A 24,639-nucleotide genomic window follows, 5' to 3' on the forward strand; every position below is an offset into this window, starting at 1 on the left:
TGACATGTGCTTTATCAAACCAGAAATCGGATCTTGTCTTTACAGCCAATATTGAAGTTGCTAGGGAGGGCACATTAGTGTAGGTAAGCTTTAATGAGACTCCATTGGATTGTAATCAGCGTCATGTCGGATTCATGTAAACTACAACATTGTAACAAAATGGCGACTGTTTAGGTGACATCAGTATTGCTGGCAACGCTGTCATTTATCTGCTCAACTCGGCGGAGCGCAACTCTCGGTTTGTTAACGTAGTTTTACCGCCGCTTTCTTCCGTCGTCAAACGGCTCGGTGGCGACTGCGGACGTGCCCCGGAGCGCCTGTCAGCAGCTGTCAGGAAGTGAGCATTGATTATTACGTGTGTCATTAAAGCTCGCGCTGATCAGTTTCGTCGCCGCGGACGTCGAGCTGTCAAAAAGTCTCGTGCGGATAATTAACGGTTAAACTTTTACGTATGATTTCCTTTTTTTGTCTTTCTTTTTTTTTTTTTTTAATGTGTGTGTTTTTAACCAGTTTGTGTGTGATATTTAGTGCAGCAGAAATAAATGTTAACTCGTAAGGCTACCTTTTTTTTTTTTTTTTTAAATATCGAGAAAGATTCTGATCTTTCGAGATGACTGTATACTTTCCCAGAAGTCGGTAGAAGTTTCTAGCTGCCTGTCATAGTGTGAAAACTTACTACTTGCAGAAAAGAGTCTCTTTTGAAATGGACATCTGGTTTGGTGTGTGGATTATGGTGTCAGACTATGGATTAAGTCACTCTGATTTCTTTAGCAGCCATGACAGCGCCTGCATCTGTTTTTATCCATCTGTTTCTCATGTTTTAGCACATCTTAAAAAGTCCTGCATTCCTCTGGCTTAGCTTTTATTCCCGAAATGCCGTCAGCTAGTTTATAGAATGTGAATAAGGAGAAATAAAAGTTGATTTGACATTTTGTTGTTTTTCTTTTTTCTGTTTCTTTTAGATTTAATCTGGAATTTTAATAAACTCAGCTCCTGGTCAGCTGGTGACTACCATTGTGGAATTTACTAGTGCCAACTTTTATTGAAGGTCAATGTCAGATACCCAGGATTGAGAAGAAGTAGTGAGCGGATGCGATTGTGGAACATAACTTCTTGATCCTACTAAGGATGTGGATGTACCCAGTTTTCAGCAGCAGAAAGGGGGAATCTTTATGGATCACATTTTTGTGAGGCTAATTGTTCAACCATGGTAAAACTTGCAAACCCTCTGTACACGGAGTGGATTCTCGAAGCAATACAGAAAATCAAAAGGCAAAAGCAGAGGCCCTCGGAGGAGAGAATTTGCCATGCAGTGGCGACTTCGCACGGACTGGACAAGAAGACCGTCCTTGAGCAGTTGGAATTAAGTGTTCACGATGGCTCTATCCTCAAGGTTACAAATAAGGGGAGCGCCTCCTACAAGGACCCAGGAAATCCTGGAAGAGTTGTATCAATCTTGCCTGCAAATGCACCTGTGCCATCAAAGGAATCTATATGGAATTTGAGCGACCTGCGCCATATTGATTGGAATAAAATACTTAGGAGGGCCATCGAAGGCCTGGATGATATCCATGGCTCCTCGCTGAAGAACATCGAGAGGTATCTGAGGAACCAGGATGACCTCTCAAACATTGTTGATAACCCCGCTTTCCGGCAGAGGTTGCGGCTGGCGGCTAAGCGAGCGGTCAACAACAGCAGGTTGTCAAAAAATGGTCCGAGATATAAGCTCAGCCATGGGAGCATGGAGGGAAGGAGCTCCAGGTGTCCAAGTGCTTCCCCCTTGGTCCTGTCATCTGTGACACTCCTCCCCCACGAGCGAGACCAGGTACACACACCTTGGCCTCTGCATTCTTACGCCTTCAAACTCATGTTGTGTTGTCCTGAGCTTTTCTGTGCTCTTATGCTGCAGTTAACCCAAAAGGAGACATTCCTAAAAGTAAACAAAAAAAAATATTCCTGTTGTATTGTTTTTATCTTCTTATCAAGCTCTGACATGTGCCACAGCTTTGTTGTGTGAGTAGTAAAAACTTTTTGGTTCTTTAACAGTGGCATTTATATGAGATCGCCACCAATTAGGAAGGTTGAAAGTTCGGGCCAACACTTAAGAGTAGGAATTTTATGATTGTGGTCTTAGCCTTTGTGTCTTAAGCTTGGCAGGTCTGAAATAATGCCATCTAGAGTTCATCCCTTTGGGGTTGTGTTGCTGTTGGTCTCCATAATAAGAGAGTTTGGATAATCAGAAAGTAATGCTGACTGTGTGGTAGGCAGTCTGCTGTAGGCTTTCCACAGGTTATGTAACTCTAGCCTAATGACCTTAAAGGATGTGGCTGGCTTTCTTGTGAGTTGGTGAACAAAATTATGATAGATTATTGGTAATTTGCACGGGAATGAGCATGTGTTGAGAAAGTAAGACTGAATATTCTCCCGACTGCATGCAGCTGTTATGAACTTTGTGCAAACTGAGATGCCCCAGAGAGGAAATAACACCATATAAACAAACTTTCAACATTCACAGGGTGGTTTATAGTTTGCAGAGATTGTGTCTTTGTTACTGGTATTTAACAATAACACAAGCTGCTGACAAATGTCTGTAACATGACAGCACTTTTGTTCTTGCTTTGCAATTTTGAGACACTGTCAAGAGTGGGTAGAGTGCTCAGTGGAAAATAGTTTTCTCTGTGTGAACGAAACTGCAGTGTGCAGTCATCTAGTTGTCGAGGCTTTTTTGCATATCATGTGTTGAGGCTTATCAAGATGAAATGCGGTCGAGTTTGTGCACAAGTTATGCAGCTGAAGTGGCGAGCAGCATCATGCTATAGAGATGTCACCCTGCTCTTCACCAGTTTCACAGTGAATAATCAGGAAGCGACACCTTGATACTGCAGCCACAACTGTGACTGTGTCTGTGGTAAGGCCAAAAGTGAAACTGAGAAGTGTTTAGAGACACAGTGTCCTGCAGTGGTTCTCATAGCTGAGGAAGGCCTGCTGTTTTCCATTTGGAACATTTCAACCTATTGCTCGCGGCCTGATGACATCACCTCGCCCAGTCCAGGTTTGCTGTTCACTTCAAAGGATGAGACAGCTCTGCCTGCTCAGTAGTTGAGTGTGTGTGCTGAGAATAAGAGATACTTTGAGGTAAAAAAGAGCAGTCTTGGTTTAGAGTTTATTAGATTCTGAAGAGACTCTGGCAGGAACAAAGGCAAGGAATGAGAGTTTTTTTTTTTTTTTCCTGCTGTGTTATGCAACCACTTGAGCTCTCTCTGTCTCTCTCTCTCTCTCTACCAGCACTGTTCTAATAGGACCCCACCCCCTCACTCAGGACAGCCTGCTCTTTTGAAGCAGCATAATTTCCTGTAATGTACTTAATTTAGAATCCCCAAGTAAATCATCAGCATCTCTTCAGCTGCGTCTCTATTTTATTTATTTTTTTTTTTTTTGCATTTTCCTGTTGTACAGATTGCAAATTGCTATTGGTTTTTAATCACCAGACACAAGAATATTCCTAATGGAAATTAATCCAGCTTCTGGATCAGCCTTCATAGCTGAGTCAGTGGAGACTGTGTTATGGAGCCTTATTAAGCCTAATTATTTTAAACAACTTCAGATCACCATGCTCAGAGCATTTCATCAGCAGCATACACAGGTTGCGCATTAGCACTATCATTATCACTCTTTATCACTTTAGCAGAAATCATATATAAAGTTGTTTGTTATTCCATAATACAAGTGTCACACATGCACTTTATGTACCCAAACAACAAACCATAACCTAAAGTATTCCTAACACCAAGGCTCTGTTCTCAGATCCCTTTGTCTGCATCTGTTAGCAGTGATAATGCAGACTGTCTTGTGATCAAGGACGACTGCTAATATTTTTCTCTCTTTGTCTGCTCAAAGCAAATCTGAATTCAACTTTGATCAAGCCTTAACTGACAGACTTTGCACAGTCAAGTTAACAAAGCACAGGACTTACCTATTATGCTAATCTTAGCTCCATATATTTTTGTACTGTTAACACCTTAATAATAATCTTTATTTATATTATATCAGCTGAAACAAGCCATTTTTTTCTAAACCTCCCCATGTTTAAAGCTTGCTTTCTTCTGATTGGCTGCCCCTCCCAACAGATATCTGCTGTCAGTGACAGCATGTAGAGACAAAAGTAGAAAAAACTGAACTGGAGTGTTTAGAGCAGCGTGCTACTGAGCTTTTGGCTCACAAAGATTACTTGCACTAATCTTAATAGTATTTTGTCCCCTTTACATATAGAAATCATTGAGATCATCATATGCATTTGGACTATGAAGGATATTTTATAAACAACATTGTTTGTAGTGCTTGAACTTGCTGCCTTTTATCTGAGCATGTGTTTGTGTTTTATTTTGAGTTACCATCACATATATCAGAAATCACCAGTTACCTCTGAGCCACAGTGTTAAGTCATACAGGTGTAGCCTCATCACAAAGCTCATCACATAGATTTTTTTTGTGGTTTTATGTCCATAATCACAGCTGTGTGAGCAGCAGCCTGCTTCTAATGCCAGCCCGCTTTCAAATATTGACCTGGCAGGTTGGAAAATAGAGTAATCATTGATGTGGCAGTAAACTGCTTCCCCTCGCCGTAGCAAGTAATTGATACAGCCAGGAACAATGACCAGATTGCCATTGCATCCCTGCCTCACTTTCCCTCTGGGGTTCATTTGGATGGAGTGACGGGTTGAAGGGATGCTGCTGTTTTTGTGTTTTGTTGACAAATGGAAAAGGAAACACCCCCCCCAATTCAAATGAGGGTCAGCATGAGGTCGGGGCCAGCAGAAATTTGAAAGATGCAAATTTGGTTATAGTCAGGATGATGATCTGCGTCATAGAAACCAGGAACTAATTATGGCCATCCCTTGAGAGCCCTCCTAGACTCCAGTCAATTGGTGAGGCCTTAGTGTGTAAACTGATGATGAGGTGGGTTATTTACGGTCACACCCTGCGAGTGTTATTTTCCGTTAAGAACTTCCTCTCAAGCCGAGAAGGAAACCACAGTTTGTTTGTTGCTTCTGTAGAGGCTTTTATGTATGATCTCACATTTAAAGAGAGTCTTATGAACGCCATACTGCAGGCATCTCAGTTAAGTCTGGTCTTGATTTCAGCCTAAGATTCATTCGACTTCGACTGGCTGCTGTATGAAGTAATGACACTAAGTCTTCCCAGTTCTCTCTCTGAAGTCGGCCTCTCTTCACTCTGAGTGATCAATGGGGAAATTCTCTTAAACCTTGAGCTCATATTTGACTTCTTCTGAACTTAACCGTAAGCCCTTAAATGAGCGTTTGTTCTGAGACTTGCAACATTTACTGTGGATCATGGCAGTAACAATGAGAGCGTGTTTTATTATTGAGGTAATTTGATTACATGCTGGTTAATCCTTTCAGACTGGAGTGCAAGCTTTAAGAATTGGATTAAGCCCTTAAACTATGATTACTAAGATCACTTACCCATTCAGATGTAATGGATAAAGGAGGTGGATCTCAGATGCAGCATATCTCTGAGGATAAGATTCATTTATTATTCATTTCTAGTCTGTGAGAACTCAGCTCTTTTATTTTTTTTTTTCCATTCTCTGAGCTGTTTCTTCCAGCTGATATTTTCATGGCTGTTTCATTAAATCTACACTTTTCATGTTAACCAGCAATACATGACCAGTGATCTAAAACATCCTGACAAGATACAACGTTCAGGTGCTGAGCGCACACAGTCTGTCTCTCTGTTCCTTAAACAGTTTGTCTCTGTTTGTGTTCCCACACCAGCTCCGGGTTGACCCCATCCCAATATGCAGTTTCTGTCTTGGAACGAAAGAGTCAAATCGGGACAAGCGGCCAGAAGAGCTGCTCTCCTGTGCAGACTGTGGGAGCAGTGGTAAGTCGCCTGGTGTAACGCTTCACTTATTGGATGTTCCCACGAGCCATAACGTACTGTAAACAAGACTAAACTGCTGGTATGTTAGCTCAGATTGCAATAGTGTCAGTGTATATGTGGAATGTAAGTCAGAAATACAGGTAAAATCACTGCATTGGTGTGCGTGATGATGTCATATTTATATTTCATATACATTAAATATTGCATTTAATGCAACAAACTAAGCTCGAGTTCTATCATCAGTCAAATGTTTTTCACATTTAATGGTGTTACATGGTGCTAGTATTCACAGTTTTGTGTGTGCCTATGTTTTGGCTCAGTAGTTCTCTGTGTTTTTGAAAATATTTTCATGCATTATTTTTGGCATATTATCAGTAACCCAACAAAAACATAAATATCTTCTTTTCAGTAATGCTCATTCACGATACATTAACTTGTATATCTCTCAAGTATAACAGTCCCGCTTGACCTAAATTTAACATTAAAGGCAGCAGTGTCAGTTTCAGCTGCAGAACAGCACAAAAATAACCCCGTGTGTGTCTCTCTACTTACTGACAACACTGAATACACAGACAATCCTATTTGAATAAACTTTATTACCTGGGTGTTTGTGTTCACGGTGAGCTTTACATTGTGGCAGGTTGATTGACCCATTGCATGTGAGCTAGTGCAGGAAGGCCAATTAAAATGTGTAGAGCAAGTTGACTCATAGTACAAGATCAATAAAAAAAAACAAAAACACATACACAGCTTTAAAGGGCTAGCCCTCCTAGCATGCTGTACCTGATATGCAGGACAACTGTTGAGCAGTCAAAACCTTCTGGTTAGAAGTCACGCTCTAGAGTTTCTGCTCCAGAAGTGTGAATATATAGACATAAATAAATAATTCAGAGGTGGTATTAAGCAGAGGAAGTCTAGAAATCTTGTCACGTTGCATGTGATTAACTAATTCAGGAATAATAAAGAAATATCAGCAAATTTCTGTACAGTATATATTCAAGCCATCCAACCTTGGCAGTAGCAGTTCTCTACATCGGTTAGGCAGATGTCACATTCTTTCTCCATATTTTTCTCTTCCCTTTAAGGGATTTATTGGAAGAACAATCTGCAAATTGAGTGGCTGGAGGGATCCAAATTACTTGCAACCCTCAGAAGGGCAGATGCTCCAAGTGACCATTAGAATCTGAAATCACCCAAGTCATTTTTGCTCAGTTCAAATTATTTTATAGAGCCACTCCAGTTATAGTGGATCAAAGATCAACCCTTTCCCCGCTGTAGATTGTTGGCATTTCCTTTAGTGTTCTTTTGTTCCAGACAAAACTGCTAACCTCCCATAAAATTACCTCTGCCTAGGAGTCATTTATGTTTGAACAATTATTTTAAATGCCGTAAGGAATTGTTCTCCTGGTGACATTTTTATAGCTCAAATTTGACTAAGTAGCATCGAGGTGGTTTTCATTAACCACTCGTAGTGTACACAAATTGTGCTCTCACTGTAAAACAGCTGTTTTACAACCATGAGAGGGAGCTGGGTGAGGGAAGAGGCAAGCTTTTACATGACTTTCATGGATCAGCTTCCATTAGAATGAGTGCTGCTACTGTTTCTGCCTCATTAAGATCAAATTATCTGTAATTAGTGGCTCAGATGTTTGATCATACTGTTTTTAGACACAACTTGTGGCAGGGGGAAAAGTGTTGTGGACATACAGGCACAGGCCCAGCATTGTTTTTAGTGACGTAATATGTTAATGGTTAACCCGACCGTGTTGACAAATGGAAAACCTTGTCTCTGCTCGGTGACACAACCAGTGGTGGTAAAAAAATGTCCCATGTTAATATGCTTTTTTTTTTTTTTTATTGCTCCTAAAGGGCATCCATCATGTCTGAAGTTTTCCCCTGAACTAACCTCAAATGTGAAGAGATTACGGTGGCAGTGTATTGAATGCAAAACCTGCAGCTCCTGTCGAATACAGGGGAAAAACGCTGTGAGTATTATACATGCATCTTAACACACACCATTTTCAGTGTTGTTGGCTTGAAGGTAGATCCCATTTTGTGCATCCCTGAGGATTTGTTGAGATTTGTAAAGCCTCTCTTGTGCACAATTGGGCTTATTTTTCAAAAAAAGACTTTAAATGACGGGGGTGTTACATGTATGCAACTGGGACATCCTTTACACATGCCTGCTGTTCCCTTTCAGGATGAGATGCTGTTCTGCGATTCATGTGATCGGGGCTTTCACATGGAATGCTGCGATCCGCCGCTTTCAAGAATGCCAAAAGGTGAGGTGTTTACACTGTCTGGCTTCTCTGTTTCCCCCTCTGCTGTCAATTCAAAGCCTTTTCTTCACAGACGGCCGTTTGGGGCTGTCACTCAGCACACAGAGAAGCAGCGGTGGCTTATTAGGAGCTTTGCATGCATATCAAATCATTCCAGCTTCCCCGGGGAGATTTGCTATCTCTGGATTACAGTACTGACCCTACAGTGAGGCTTGTAATGATGGTGCACGTACTGTAGTAGGATATTTGGCAGGCAATTCATACAAGTCACATAGCTGAGCTCAACAAGCTGACACGAAGTCTATTTTGCCGAACAGAGAATTGACCCAATGTTTTTCTTATGGATTTTCGCTTTGTGCTGAGTAATTGATTGTCATTGTGAGCTGGTGGGAATCTTGCCAGTTCTTCCTATTAAAGGAATGTTTCAAATGAATGTACTGTATGTCCTCTGAATTGATGAACCCACCCAAACGGTACTCTCTGTGTTTGGACACCCTCCAGGAACCTGGATCTGCCAAGTCTGCAGGCCAAAGGAGAACGGGAAGAAACTGCTGCACAAGAAAGCCGATCAGATCAAACGTCGATATGCAAAGCCAATCGGAAGGCCCAGAAATAAGCTCAAACAAAGAATGTAAGTGTGCTGGCATCAACAAACAGCAGTTATATTATACTAAAGGCTCATTCTTTTTTATTCTATTTGGTATAATAATAATGCATTTTCAGGTAAGATCTTGAAATATGGGAACAGTTAAGGGAAGTCAAATTGCTGCTTTTAAACAAAATGATGTTGGCAGCTGTCCTTGGCCCCGTGCAAACATCCATTACAGTTCATACACTGACTCTGGTTTAACTTCCAGATATGATTCATTGTAAATTTAAAATTAAGCTGTAATAAGCTTTGCTTTCACAGAGAATAAGAATAAAGAAATACACTTAAATGCATTACATAGAATTGATATCTGTAAATTAATGTGTAAAAAGTGCTTAATTGTTGTTACGTGGAAATGGTTTTCAGGTCTTTAAACTGAAGCCAGTGCATTTTTCTAATGGCCAGTGGGGGGAGACGCATCTAGTCCAATTGTATAAAAGTCTATGGGAAAGCAACCTTTCTGCACCCTTGTTCTGTGACCTCAGGAGCCACCTTCCTAATTTATTTATTTATGGTTTCAGTTTTTGGTTTCAGTTTTACTGAGTACAACATGAAGTTATTTTTGAAAATTATGCTCATGATTAGTGTTTAAAGAGGAACAAAGCTGGGTATGCTTAGGGTAAGGCTACCTTATGATTGATGGCTTGCTTCCCCTTTGAGCGTGCAGCATCCCTCAGTTTCTCCGTCAGATCCACCCCCCTCACTCATCATGAAAACACCAAGACAGCAGCAGCCAAAATGCTACCTTCACTTCTTATTTGAATACATATCTTAATATAAAAATATAAAAAAATAAAAATCTCAGAGGATTTGTACAGCCCCTCTGTCATTACAATATTTAGATTTAAATGCCATTTTCAATCAGCAGCAGTGCTAATCATACTTCTGCTGCATGTTACAGCAGCAACAGTAACAGTTAAATTATATAGATAGTTACACAGGTTTTAATTATATAGACAGATGCTTTCATAATATATCAGCCCTGATGTGTGATATTTGAAACTGTCCACAACTTAAAGCATGCTGTGAACATTTCATTCAGTCTGTGTATGAGGATATGAGCTTCTGGGGTCAGGTTACAGTAAACAGAGATTATTGTGTCTAACTATAAATCTCACAAATAACTCTGAACAGGAAGACTTTTGGATTTGTATAAATATTTCAGTTAATGACACGGATACATTTCTGAGGATGATTTGTGCCTCAGAAATGTAATTACCGTATTTTTCGGACTATACGTCGCTCCGGAGTATAGGTCGCACCAGCCAAAAAATGCATAATAAAGAAGAAAAAAACATATATAGGTCGCACTGGACTATAAGTCGCACTTTTTTTGGGGGGGGGTGATATAATCCGAGACCCAGAGCAGAAATTCCATCTTGAACGGCAATTTAAAATAATAATGGATTAAAGAACAGGACGAACACAGTTACACCTACGTTATGCTAACGTAGCACATTCAGCTACATGACGCACAACGAACACGTGTTCGGTATGTTAACGTAACATTAAGTTATTCAGATAACCATAGCATAAAGGACATACTAACAAGTTAACCAAACCATCAATCCATTGAATTCTTCATCCTCGGTGTCACTTCTAAACAATTCCGTACACTCCGTAGACGAAGCGCCGCTTCCTCTTCTGTGTCGCGTTAGTCAGACTCGTCGTCAGCTGCAGTTCCAATTATTCCAGCCTTTCTGAATCCCAACAGGATGGTTTGTCACTGAAGCCCATGTTTTCTTGATCCATCCAATGACTTCCAGGAAAGTTGGGTGGCCCATTCTCCCAGTTGCCGTTAAGCTGTGCTCTCCATCCATCATCCACTGCGCCCACAGGTTACGCAAGACTGCCTTAAAGCTGCAGTTCACGGAGATGTCAAGTGGCTGGAGCATTTTGGTTCATGTGTTATAAATGTCACATATACGTCGCTCCGGAGTATAGGTCGCACCCCCAGCCAAACTATGAAAAAAAGTGCGACTTATACTCCGGAAAATACGGTATCTAATTACAAATCCGAGTAAATGGTTTTCATTTTGTTCTTGTCCCGGCAGGTCTGTAACCAGTGGTGACGGCTCCATGGTAGCACTGGGAGGAAGGGGGTCACCTGGTAGGGGTCAAAAGATTACCGTCTGTTCCACACCTTCATCTGGTCATGCTGCATCTGTGAAGGACGCCAGAGACAGATTTGCTGTTGCAGACCCTTGTTGTGCGGTCGACGCCACCCAATTCACCACTTCCACTCCCACCACCACTCCCCTCCTCACGCCCACCTCCACCCCAGCTACACTCACTGTTAACAAGAAAACCAAAGGGCTTATCGATGGGCTTTCCAAATTCTTTACTCCTTCCCCTGTGGGCCGTCGCTCGCGAGCTGTAGCCGTAGAGTCGCCCGCCAAACAGTTAAGCTCTAGAGAAAAGGGTCCGCCCAAACTGTCCAAGCCACCAGAGCCGTTTGCCTTTGCTGCTGATGCCTCTCAAAAGATAACCCCCTCATCCTCTGCACTTCCTCCCGCTTCCACATTGCCTGGACTTAGCCCCCCCTCGCAGGTGTCCAGCAGCTCCACTTCTGCTAACTCTCCCCAGAGCTCTTCCAGCCAGTCTAGTGTTCCTTCCCTGAGTAGTCTCTGCAATAGCAGCCAACTTAAGGGACTTTTTGACGGACTCTCTCACATTTATACTACTCAGGGACAGTCACGGAAAAAACGCCTACCTTCCTACGCGCCACCTAAGCGCATGCCCCATAAGCAGGACTCGCTCCATATGTCCAAAACGGGGCCCCAGCGCTTTGGAAAGAACGAGTTTAATAAAAATAGGTTACACTCCACAACTGCTGGGCCGGGCCGACCCAGAGGACACCCATTTAAGATGGTCAGTCATTTCAAACGTAACCCTTTCTTTAAAAAGCGCAGGACACTAGGCAGGCTGAGGTATAAAGGGAGCCCTCAGAAGGGAGCCCTCTCACCAGGAAAGGGAGACTTGACAGACGGAAGAATTAAGCCTGAGAATAATCATGGTAAGCAAGGCTCGAAAATTCCAACCAAGACCTGCGTCTCCACACCTTTAAGCTTCTTCTTTATTTTTTAATTTTTTTTTTTAAAGCTTGACACCCGCAGTTATTTTTTTCCAGACTAGAGCTAATCTTTTCTTTGAGAAGACACCCTCAGCATTCTAACAGACTACTAATCTTCTTCCTAATTTAAATTCTTTTAGTTTATTAACACAGTTTCGTTGCGTTTTGACTTGACTGCGGAGTATACGTGGCTTCCATCCTCTCGCCCGTTGGCTTTTGTCATAGTGCATGGCCCACTAACTCCCTCATGTTGCTCCTTGCTCTGTCTTTGACCCTCTGCAGTAGTGCACCCATTGTGATCACTACCTAGTAGAGACTATAGTCCCATCGCCCTCTTCCTCATCCCACCCTCACTCTTGAAATCACTGTCTCCTCTCAACCTCACTTCCAGCGGTCATTACAAACCAGTGATTCACCCACCCAAGCTGACTCAGAGCTGACACGATGATTATGGCCTAAGTGCAGTAACCCTTACATTTCACTGTCCTCAAGAGTGAAGTCACAGCTTAAAAAAAAAAGACATGTAGGAAAAACAGACGGATATACGTTTCAAGAAGTTCTAAACAATATCCTGCACCAACACTCCTCCAGCACATTTCCATAAATATGTTAATGATGCATCACTTCCACTTGTAATGGTTTTTTGTTTTGGTGGTTAAGTCATGGTGTTGATGTCTTTCATAAAATTACTGCCTGCTTTCCAGCATCAGTTGCTTTTCATGTCGACACTCGCTCCCTTCACTGCATCTGCTTCTTAATTCATGGGAAACTGTCTTGGTGGATGACTAAGCACATGAAAGTGGTTACGCAATTAGAGTGATTTAGTTTCACTTCATTACATTAGGGATTTTCATATAAACATGCAAAGATGATACATTATGAAATTCCTCTGAGACACAGCCTCAAACAGGCTCAGCAGCAGTACTCACAGTATAAGCACATTTGCATAGAATGCATTTATGAGATTATTCCACGGCTGCTTCAAACGGGCCGCTGTTGATGTGCCGTCTGATGTGTTGATGTTGTGCTATTGTTCCTCTAACAGGCCACAACGGGGAGCTGCATGTGAAGCAGGAGACTCGGGCAGACTTTGCGGCCATGTCCAGAGAGCACGTCACAGAGGAGGACATTGAGACCTTCACACGAGTCCAGGAACTCGCCGCTCAGGTAAGAAAACTCTAAAAAAGCTCAGGATTTTTTGCTCATTGTAGATACTTGCAACTTTATTGTGATGTGTAATCATATTCTCAAGAAAACGGTAAGGAAAACTATATTTGGATTTTATAGACAAAGAAGGTCTTTCGGTGATAATATGTGATGTCAGCTCATTGAGTTCTCTTGAGTATATCGTGAAACAAAAGCAGCCAACTTCTATTCCAACTGGTCTCATTGTCTAATTAGTAAACTCTTGCCAAAATAAAAGCTAAATACAAGCCAAGAACATATGAAACAATAACCCATGTCAAAGAAAATCTTCTTGCCTCAAGCATTTTTTCAGATTCTGAGAACATTTTTGTGTAATTTTTGCCAGCAAAACCAATAGTTTACTAACTTGGTATCATTTCAGTCATCAGTTATCATTATCAACCAGTTATCTCCAGCCCTGATTTGCTGTCCTTTTTCAGTTTAACAATGACAGCTGAGATGTTTTTAGAGTAAGGCCTCGGTCACACTGGCCTAGGGACCCCCAGGCGAGTGGTTGCTGGCAGCAGCAGTGAAATCAGTTGCAAAGAGGGTGCGCCGCTAAAAAACCTCCTTGCATGCTTTAGTTGCTGGCAGGTTGCTGCGGTCACCCTTTGCTTGCGTGGAAGATGGGGACTTGTCTACAAACACTCACCCTTTACTGTCTGAACTATAATGAAACTTGGAAAAAGTGCAGCGCAAACTGAAAACGGAGAACGTTTGCCCTTAAAATAGAAGTTGCACGTTTTGAAATGTGTTAGCTGCAGCAGCGAGACATAACTTGTACTGACTGCTCTCTAGGTCTGTGTGGGGCATAGCTGAGCAGGTTAACAAAACATTCGTATAGGTTGAATTCTCCACTTTCTTTAGACTGTTTACCTTTGACTGAGCCCACAATTTGGCCTCAGTCAAATTGTTTTTCTTCCCACAGAACATTTTGTTTTTCTAAGATCGTGAAGCATGATTATGGAGTTTCACTCTATATTTAAACACATAGATATACCATACGTCTGTAATGCATAGTAACATATGGGTCTAAATTAACATAATTTATTATAGGTTGATGCTGATGAAAATAAGAGGTCTTTAGTTCGCAGTGGATTCAGTTTGCATGTAGACTGAGAAACCCATGAACATTTCAGAGAATATCAAGAAAAAATAGAATAAAAATAGTCAGTGTGAAAAAAAAGAAACAGAAACCATGGCTCAGGCGGTAACTGAAATGTAAGCATGGTAAACATTATCTTAATTAAGCGACTGATTTTGGGCAGATATATCTTTCATGTCTCATGATAACTACGAACCACAGTCTGGTCTCAACACAGTTTGTGACAAGAGGAACTGTAATGCTGAATTATCTGGGTCACTATATTTATCAATGTGTCTTTGTTAAATCGTTTTACAGAGAACTGGATCTCTGATGAATGCAGACTCAGTCCGATGCCCCGCTCTCATTGAATTTGGGAAGTATGAGATTCAGACCTGGTACTCATCACCTTACCCCACCTGAATATTCAAGGTAAGTTTTCTTTTTTTTGTGCTAAATAATGCCAAATTCTTTTGTTGCCGGTGCTGAGTTTATTTCACTGTCTATTATAAAACCTCTCATGCTGAAGTACAAACCACAGCTTTCCCTTTTGTCTTCACCAGATTACAAAAGCTTTATATATGTGAGTTCTGTCTGAAGTACATGAGAAGCAAAAACATCCTCCAGAGACACACAAAGAAGTGTGGCTGGTTCCACCCGCCAGCCAATGAAATCTACAGAAAGGACAACCTTCCATATTTGAGGTCAGCTTCCCTTTACAGCAATAAGCAATAACTGTATGCTGCATGAGATCCGGCTGAACGGGCTCTGGGAGGGGGGAAAAAAAATGGGAACTGTTTGAACACTGTCCTCTTGCTCTTTTTATTCCGTGTTTAGGTTGATGGAAATGTCAGCAAACTATTCTGCCAAAACCTCTGCTGTTAGCCAAGCTTTTCCTGGATCACAAGACCTTGTATTATGATGTGGAGCCTTTCCTCTTCTACATACTTACAAGAATGATGAGAAAGGCTGTCATCTTGTGGGCTATTTCTCCAGGTAAGAATTACGGAGTGATTTTATGGGAAATGAAGGAATAACCACACATCATCTTTAAATGCTGATACTGAGACCTCACTGTAGTTTGCCCATTTAGTGATGTGGATTTAACTTATTCACGGTGGTTCCAAATGTGGGGGATTTGCTGCCTTGTCAGTTTTAGATTATTGTAAATTGATCATCTGTGGGATATGTAATGCTATCAGAAAATGAATGTCAGTTGCAGCCCTAATTCTCACACAGTGATACTTCATGGTGAAGGATCTCAATTTTGTGTATGCGATGTGCATGTGCACAGCTTTAGACAAGGACAATGGCAGGTGCAGTAAATTGCCAGCTTCAGCAGAGCTCTGACATACTTGATCTGTTTCTCCTTCCCTCAGGAAAAGCTTTGCCAGCAGAAGTACAATGTCTCCTGCATAATGATCATGCCTCAGTACCAAAGGCAAGGATTTGGAAGGTTCCTTATTGATTTCAGTAAGTTCCTTAATGCCTTTTTAGACCACCACACTTGTTTTTTTATTTTTTTATTTTCAGTCCTTTACAAACAGTTTCAGATTAAAGCAGAGTTTTGTAGCTTATGGCAAGGTGCTGTTATTTTGTTAAGGCTTTTCAAGGGGTCTAATCAAGAGCATTCATGTACAGTGCTTAGGCAATCACAGAAGATTAGGAGTGAGAAACATAACGTTCTGGCTGCAGTATTAATTCGATGGCCAGTAGTTTTCACCTAAGCATTGCCTGAAGAGCTCCCCCACCTCCCCGATTCTCTCTCCTTGACTTCTGATGAGGCGTGGATGCTGCTTTTATGTTTTAAGTCTAGTAAATGAAACACATACAATATTTAAAGCCTGCAGTCCACTTATGAAAACAGTTGCTGCCTTGAGTGGATTTCTATGTTTAGGCAGGCAGTTTTTTGTCATTATAGGCATTTTATTATTTTCGAGAGTTGTCTCTGTGTCGACTGTGGAAGAGAAGGAAAAAGAAGTGAGTGCAGGGGCGGGCAGGCGGTAATGGAGCATTTGATTTCCTGTCACTTTGGGAACCATTGAGACACAGAGATGCGAGAGGATCTGTGATATTGAGAGTGTGCTGATAACAAAGACAGGGATTAAGGGAGATTGAACACAGCTGAGTTCTGAGCTCTTTGAAGGCTTTATTGGAAAATGTAGCTTTGGAGCTGGAAGTTGTTTAGATTAAGATTTTCTGTTATATTGGATTGTATTAGAGGAACACTTTGTTTCAGGTAGCTCTCACAGCACAGCATTAGTGTGTGGAAACGTTCTCTTTCAATCATAATTCACAGGTCTCGGTAGCCGCTTTTGTTTTGCTTTATTAATGATAATATACTTGTGAAATGACACAAAATGAAAAATTACTTTTTCAATTAATTTATTGAAATATTCATCTCTAAGTGTATTTATCACAGGCTGCTGTTCTTAGCTTTAGTAATGAATATTGTCATGATTACTGGAATATTATGTGTTCCCTGTTTTGTGATTAGATTAGCTTGTTTGGTTCTCAGTAGTGGGTGCACATTAAAAGGCATTAATTAATTTCATGCCGCTCATAATGGATGACCCTTGACAGGGCCGCTATAAAACTAATTACACACAGATCCATATTAGTATTTTTTTTCTTGTGCGTTATCTCTCCTAAGTGCAGTCTCCTGTGAGCAATGACATCCAGCTGCTTCTCTGTTGCGCTCTGTCGCTTTGTTTCCTCTTTACTTCCCTCTTTCAACCTCCCTTGTTGCCCTTGCCAGCATGTGTCCATAGCTTCTGACAGAGGTTGAAGGAGTGGAAAGCTTCTCTGCCTTTACACTATTTGAAGGTGAATCCCAACTAGGGTCCAGCATCACATCCTTACATGAACACAGAGGGGAGGGGGGGGTGGGGTAAGGATTGAATTACAGTCCGAAATAACCCACACCGCTACCTCCAGCTCAACTAAAGCATTTTGTTTTTGTTTGAATCGTGTCTTTTTTTAGGTTACCTTCTCACTCGGCAAGAAGGACAAGCTGGGTCCCCAGAGAAGCCGCTGTCAGATCTGGGTCGCTTATCCTACCTGGCATATTGGAAAAGTGTCATACTGGAGCACCTTTATAAGCACCCAGATAAACACATCAGTGTTAAAGGAATAAGCAGGGCCACTGGGATGTGTCCACATGACATCGCCGCTACTCTCCAGCAGCTGGGCATGATTGACAGACAGGACGGCAGGTCAGTTTCAGAGCCACAGTCTCCTTCAGCTTGTGCTGCTGCTGCTGCTTCTGCTGTCTGACTTATCCAGGCCAGCGGGTATTTTTAACAGCATATCCATTAATGCCGCTGAATATTGACAGAAGTAAGTCAGGTTAAGCACCCCCAAGGACATGGAGCACCTGCTGTCCCAATGAGCACGACTTCACGCTCGTATTTAACCACACATCACCCTTCTGTCTACTTGGCTAAGTGCTTACCTTTTTGTTGTGGATGTGAAGTCATGTGCTTTTCTCTCCGCCAACTAGGATCGTGCTGATCAGAAGAGAACGACTGATTCAGCGACACGTGGAGAAGCTGAGGGCAAACCCACGTCAGATTGAGGTGGATCCAGACGCCCTACGCTGGACACCTTCCACAACTCTGAACGCTGTCTTGTCTGAGGAGGAGAGGGAAGCAGAGATGGACGTAGGTTCCTTTGTTCAAGAGACACTAGTTATTTGTTCACACTCACCTGCAATGCTCTTAGTAAATGTTTGTTTGATTAGCTTGGGAGTTCAAATAGAGGCCATTAATGGGAAAGGCATTCTCACTGTCAGCAGGCATCTAATGTTGTGCAAAATTACCCTAAATCAGTTCACTGCATAATTGATAGTACTGAATATTCCATGAAATGCAATCTTTCCACGGTCGCTTAACAGGAACATTTCCTTCATGACGGGCAGACATCCAATCACGATGCTGCTCTTATTATCAGGAGAAACCTGCAGTGATTCATTTGTCATGATGTTAATTCCAATCTCTTGGTTTCCCATTAGCGTCGTTGCTCAGATGTTGGATCTGTGCGTGCGCCTTTCCCAGAGATAATGCGTCTTGTCTGTTTAATTACCAGGCTGAGCGGCTGAAGGAGCAGGCCAGTTGCTGGGAGAAGGAGGAGAGAGAGGGCTACATGATGACTCACAGTAGTAGGCAACCTCTCACGAAGGTCCACTGCAAGGTTCCCTACAGGACCTACGAACGAAGGCCTGCACCTCCCTGGACCAGACGCATCCAGCTGACTGAGGATGTGAGTGATGAGGAAGCTGACGACGATGACGACGATGACTCTGATGGCTCACCACCCATCTTGACAAAAGCCCATGCAATGCTTGCAGCCAAGAGAAAGGTGACTATGAGTGTTTGTCTGCACTGCTGTGGAGTTTTCTTCTAGGACAAAGTGGAATTGAGTGTATATCTAGATGTTTTCCGTCATTAAAGACCATGTTGTGGTTGAGATGGAAAGGTTTGATAAATATTCATGAATTCGGTGTAGGCTTCAGTGGCTTCCTCCTGTCATCTCAAAAAGCCTCCCTGAGTGCCTGCAGCTCTAGATAATAGATTGTGTTTTCACTCTTGGTGTCAGGACTGTGCACGCTAAACCTTGTACTATTGTCAATGGTCATGGTTAATTTACTGCCCTCCTCTGTGCATCTCACATCTGTTCTGTCTATATGGCACTGCCCCCTTGTGATGGAGATAATATTACAACGGGCTGCATGATGTCAGGGAGACCGTTTCAACAAAAACAGTATGGAAACCAGAGAAGAATGACAGTGGTTGATGGGGTTTATTTAGTGCATTAGTTACAGTATTCATTTCGCATTTTTCTTATGAAGGATTTTGGAGGGAAGAGCGGTTGAGTCTGAGGCAGTCGGTGGGAAACAACTGGAGAATGTAAAATATAGACTGTGGTTTCTGCTTACTCTGCCTTTCTCATTTGTGGGTTTCCACACCAGGCTGCTCAAACATTTAGTCTTGCAGTGTGGTTTTAACATTTTACATTTAGGACATAACCCTGAGTGAGTTTCAGAGCTGTACCGTCACGAAGGTCATCCACCTACTGCCCTACTTTCCAGCATTAACAAAACTAATCTGTTCTGATGGAGGTTTGTTTTCATGGGTTCTTCTTATGTTTGTATTTCAGAGAACCCTTGTTCTCAAGAAGAGAGGCCGTAAAAGAAAGCGAATAAACAGCAGTGTAACAACCGAAACCATCTCTGAGACGACAGAGGTGCTGAACGAGCCGTTTGACAACTCAGAGGATGAACGTCCGATGCCCCTTCTGGAACGCACCTTTAGAGTCGGTGAGATGGATGAAGAGGAGGAGGAGGAGGCACACAATGACAAGACACCAGCTGCACCACTGAAACGACGAAGAGGTCGCCCAAGGCTGGAGAAAAATGCACGAAAAGACAATCTTGAACACTGGAATGAAGGTACTTGAACCGTGATTGTTGTTAAAAAAAGAAAAACCTTTATATTTCTTAGATTATTTCTCTTTTTTTTCTGTAACACCATGACCAACCAGTAAAGTACTTCATATTTTTGATCTGTAGGAGCTGATCATCTCTCTAAGAGACCCAACAAACCTCGTCCAGTGAAACGGAAGAAAGGCTGGCCCAAAGGAGTCAAACGTGGCCCTCCTAAATGGAAGCTAAAGAATGAACGAAAGATGGGCTTTAAGCTGAACCTCTACACACCCCCTGAAACTCCAATGGAGGCAGAGCAGCATCATATGCAGACTGAGGAAGCAAAGGATGGGCCACACCAAGATGTTGGCCATGCAGATGAGGGCAGCAAAGCAGGCAGGGGCTCAGCAAGTCCCAATATAATGCTAGACAGGTTCCCCTCTGAGCCCCCAAGTCCTGCTGACCACGGGTCTCATAAGTCGAGCTCCCCTGAAGCTTCACCGGTAGCTTCTCTGGTGTGCTCCCCTGCTGCCTCCCCTGGTGCTGTGTCCCCAAGGCATGCGGATGCAGGTGATTCCCCAGAACCACCTGAAGATGACCAGCAGGAGTGCCAACATGAGCAGGAATCCCCAGCCAAAGATGTGGTGCACAGCACAGAGGGTGCTATATTGCTAGAGAATGGCAATGAAGAATATGAGGAGGAGGGCGAGGAAAGAGCTCAAATAGAGGATCAGGATGCAGATGATGAAGATGATGGACACAGCAAGACAGCAGGGCCAGAGAATAATGCAGAAGACCTGGAACAGAGTTCAAAAGACTTACCCAAATGCACGCCAACTTTTTTAGATCCAAACGAAGACAATGACTCTGAGTTGAGTCAGCAGGTTTCTTCAGTACTCTGTAGTGAAGCAGAACCAGCTCCTGCTGCTGCAGAAAGCATCCAGGATAGTGCACCGACAGAAACGTCAGAAGCAACACCGCCACCTGAAGCAGCAGCAGTCGCTTCAAAAGCAGCTGTAGACTCTGATAATCCTGTAGACTCTGAGTCAGAAGAAGAGAGCATGCCAAGTCCTTGTCCAGAACACCGCCTGCCTCTTCCGCCTGCAGAGAGGCCATCACTCAGTCCCATGCTGAGGGAGGATCCCCCAGTCTGCACAGAGATTGACTCAGAGACAGCCCAAGCTGTTCAGTCCCTGACGCAGGAGACTGAGCGGGAGAATGTTTTCCAGGACTGCGTGGAGAGCCAGGAGCCCTGCAGGAACCTGCAAACGTATGCTCATGTGGGGCAGAGTCCCCAGATCACCTCACTGGATGACTGCCCCCAGTCAGACCACAGCAGCCCCCTTTCGTCTGCGCACTCCCATCCCAGCCAGTCAGTACGCTCTGTTAACAGCCCAGCTGTCTCCATCCTGGACAATGGCTACACGCAGATCAGTCCTGACCACAGTGCCATCTCAGTGCCGTCACTCCATAACATGGAGACAAGCCCCATGATGGATGTGCCGTCAGTGTCGGATCACTCCCAGCAGGTGGTGGACAGTGGCTTCAGCGATCTGGGCAGCATTGAGAGTACCACGGAGAACTATGAGAACCCCAGCAGCTATGACTCCACCATGGGCCAGAACAGCTGCTCATACGGCAGTATCCCATCCAGTGGCCTGCCCCAGAGCAGCTGTGCTGTTAGCCAACAAATGGCCGCTGTTAACCCCAGCAGCTGCGGGATGATCCAGCAGAACAGCCTGAGCTCGCCACCACACTGCAGCGTCAAGTCGCCACAGGGCTGCGTGGTGGTGGAGAGGCCTCCGAGCAACAGTCAGCACAACCAGCACAGTCAACACAGCCAACGCAGCCAACATAGTCAACACACCTCCCACAGCAGACATGGCCCACACAATCAGCACACCCAACACAATCAGCATGGTCCACACAATCAGCTAGCCCAGCACACTCAACACAATCCCCACAACCAGCATAGTCACCACCACAATCACACCCAAACAAAAAGCAGGCACAATCAGCTCAGCCAGCACAATCAGCATGCTCAGCATAGCCTTCACAATCAGCACGGTCAGCACAGCCAACAGCAACCTATGACTCAGTGCGCCATACCCACCAATTTCGCTACCACTGTGCAGCTGGCAGACATCCCTGAATCTGGCAACCCAAACTTCGCCCTCTATGAGAGGATCAACCACCAGGGGGAGTATGGCAGTGGGCACTATTCTCAGTCATCTGGCCTCAGTCTCGCCAAACTGCAGCAATTCACCAACACATTCATAGACCACCCTCATTCGCTGCCTTTCAACCACTCGGCCTCACACCCCATCACATCATATGCGAACACCCCTTCATTATCATCGCAGCACTCTAGCCTGGTATCCTTGTCCCAGACGCCACATCGGGTCCCCAACCCACAGGTGCAGGCCACCATGACCGCATCCCCGAATCTCAGCTCACCACCATCCATGATGCTGCAGCGCAACATGGGCATCCCTCCCTCGCAGCGGATCCAGCCTCAGATGGCCTCCAAAAATCACATCTCTGCACGCTCCAAATCGGCCTCGCTGTCGCACCACCAGCAGCAGATGTACCCCCGGCCGCCACAGGCTGTCGCCATGCAGGCACCATCCAGGACGCTGGCCGCCATGCCACGCATGAACATGAGCATGAACATCATGCCGGCACCAGCCTACAACGTCAACTCCATGAACATGCCCTCCCTCAATGCCATGAACGGCTACAGCATGAGCCAGCCCATGATGAACAGTGGCTACCATGGCAACCATGCCTATATGAACCAGTCACCCCAGTACTCTATGCAGATGGGCATGATGGGAACACAGCCATACCCCCAGCCCATGCAGGCTCCACCACATGGCAACATGGTGTACACTCCAGCTGGGCACCATGGCTACATGGACACAGGCATGTCCAAGCAGTCCTTGAAAGGGCCTTTCATCAGGCGGTAACTGTCCGCAGGACTGAGCTGCTTCTCCTCGTGTGCATTTTGCTGTTAAAAGATGCACTGATTTGGCCTTGTTTTCCTTTTTTTTTTGGTGTCTCTCTCGCTCTCTCTTTTTTGTTATTGTTAATGACTTAAAAAACCAGCAGAAGCAGCAGCACTTGGAAAGAATGCAAAAAATTTCATCAATGAGTAAACTTTGAAGCTAATGTTAAAAAGTATTTTTGTTCCTCCAGATGGGAAGCCTTACATCATTACGATGAAAATCTATTTAATTAGTGTTAGTGTCTCTGATGTGTCTTTAGGCCAGGCGGGTTCAGAGCTCACAGGTAGAGATTTCATCAGTGGTCTTGTGTAGCAGCCTCAAATGAAGCCATTTAATGTGCCTGCTACAAGTGGAGATAGTGGCCGTTTGAACCTGTTCAGTGTACCTGTCTAACAGTGCTGACAGTTAGTTTGTACTATACTCATGCCTTTGTATATTTAAATTATTGTACTTATTTTGTAAAGTGACAACTAGCATGCTTCAGTCTCTGTTAGTGACAGTGCATTGAGTAGTACTGTACAAGTGTTGTGCTTAATAGCAAGCCATTTTAAAAATATCTGGCCTTTATTAGGTTTCCCTCCACAGGGAGAAGATGAAACTATATTTTGTTAATTCTAATAATGTAAAAAAAATTGTAAACTTAGTCCTGTTTTCTGTTTGGTTTGAGAGGTTTTATTGCTATGTATGTATAATTCTGAAGTCTTTTTGTAACAGATCTCCTTGAGGCAGCTTTCTGTTTAATAAAGCAGACTGATTTCTGTCAAAGTAACAAAGCATATCTCAGTGTTTGTACCCTGAAAAATTCTAAAACATTTCGAAATGTCCAGAAGTGTGGCAGAATTTAAAAAAGAACTAATGATTATAATGATGAATAACAATAAAGAAAATATAAATTTAGTCCAAAGTCGATATTTACATAATGCCTTTAAAGCTACGTTTTCATTCCATCTGTAGATTTGTTTTCTATCTTTATAAAATGTTGGATTTATATTTTACCGAAGTGTAGAAGAATAGATCCTGTGAATAGACCAACTAAGCTAATGGATTGCATGTAAACGCAACTTGTACTTGTGTTTTTGTTTATATTGCTCTTTTGTAACCTTTCTACCTGTACAGAGTTGCTGGTAAGAACAGGGGGGAAATACCTGCTATGTGCACACAAATCGGACAGAATGACATTCTTGTATTTATGACTTTTCTCCTTTTGTCAGTCACTTAAAATGCTGTACATTTTAGCATAAGAATAAATTATGATTGACCATGTACTTGATTGTTCTCCTTTTAATTTCAAACATTTACAAGCTGAGGCGGTGTCACAGAAACCAGCAGTAGATTTTGAAGGTTTGTGGTAATCCAGTCAGGTGTTTTCTCTGCAGCAAATGATTAAAAGATCAAACAGTATAAGGTTAAAAATGTTAGAAACACTGACGTGTCGAGGTTCCACTGTGTAAGAACAAGAAGAACAAGTCCAAGAACAGCAAACACAAACGGGACAACAAACTGGCTTGCACAGCCAGGCACAGTGGATATTTAATTATTGCCACTACATTCAAATGGATTCTGAGTTACTGAAACATTAGATGTTGCATCATTTTCACATTCACCAACTAGAGATGTGGAAGACCTGAAGATCTTGACTTGTAATTTGCTTTACAGACTTGGATATGTTTACAATTACTTGGATCTGTCTTAACCTAAGACTTGACTTGAAAATGTCTGTCAGTGACTTGGCTGGAGATTTGCTGACTTGATTTGATTTGGATTCAAAATACTTATATGAGTTGGGCTTGTCTTCAGACCTGCTTTAATAGACCTGATCCTCGACTAGGACATTTATCCAGTGGCCCTGAAACACAGTCCTGTGAAAAACTAAGTACACCCCGTGATTCATCTGCTTGTAGAACCACCTTTAGCAGCAATAACGAGATAATCTTTTTCTGTTTGACTTCATCAGTCTCTCACATCATTGCGAAGGAATTTTGGCCCATTCTTCTTTACAGTTCATTGAGGCTTGCAGACATTCATTTATTCACAG

At 43.0% G+C, this 24,639-nt stretch overlaps 1 protein-coding gene across 1 annotated transcript; it reads left to right on the forward strand.

The window, feature by feature from the left end:
* The first annotated feature begins 369 nt into the window (after positions 1–369).
* On the forward strand, positions 370–23,869 carry kat6b (K(lysine) acetyltransferase 6B). Its single transcript, XM_030754260.1, is given in 21 exon segments — positions 370–449; positions 963–1,825; positions 5,796–5,904; positions 7,774–7,889; positions 8,105–8,186; positions 8,685–8,814; positions 10,887–11,848; positions 12,951–13,072; positions 14,493–14,588; positions 14,590–14,606; positions 14,738–14,862; positions 14,865–14,878; positions 15,012–15,051; positions 15,054–15,122; positions 15,125–15,169; positions 15,552–15,647; positions 17,158–17,389; positions 17,677–17,836; positions 18,261–18,533; positions 19,332–19,623; positions 19,744–23,869. Coding segments are annotated over 20 exon segments (6,420 nt in total). The 5' UTR covers positions 370–449; positions 963–1,207; the 3' UTR covers positions 22,566–23,869.
* Positions 23,870–24,639: the final 770 nt, after the last annotated feature.

The sequence above is a fragment of the Archocentrus centrarchus genome, chromosome 19, assembly GCF_007364275.1.
Source record: "Archocentrus centrarchus isolate MPI-CPG fArcCen1 chromosome 19, fArcCen1, whole genome shotgun sequence".
Taxonomy (NCBI): Eukaryota; Metazoa; Chordata; class Actinopteri; order Cichliformes; family Cichlidae; genus Archocentrus; species Archocentrus centrarchus.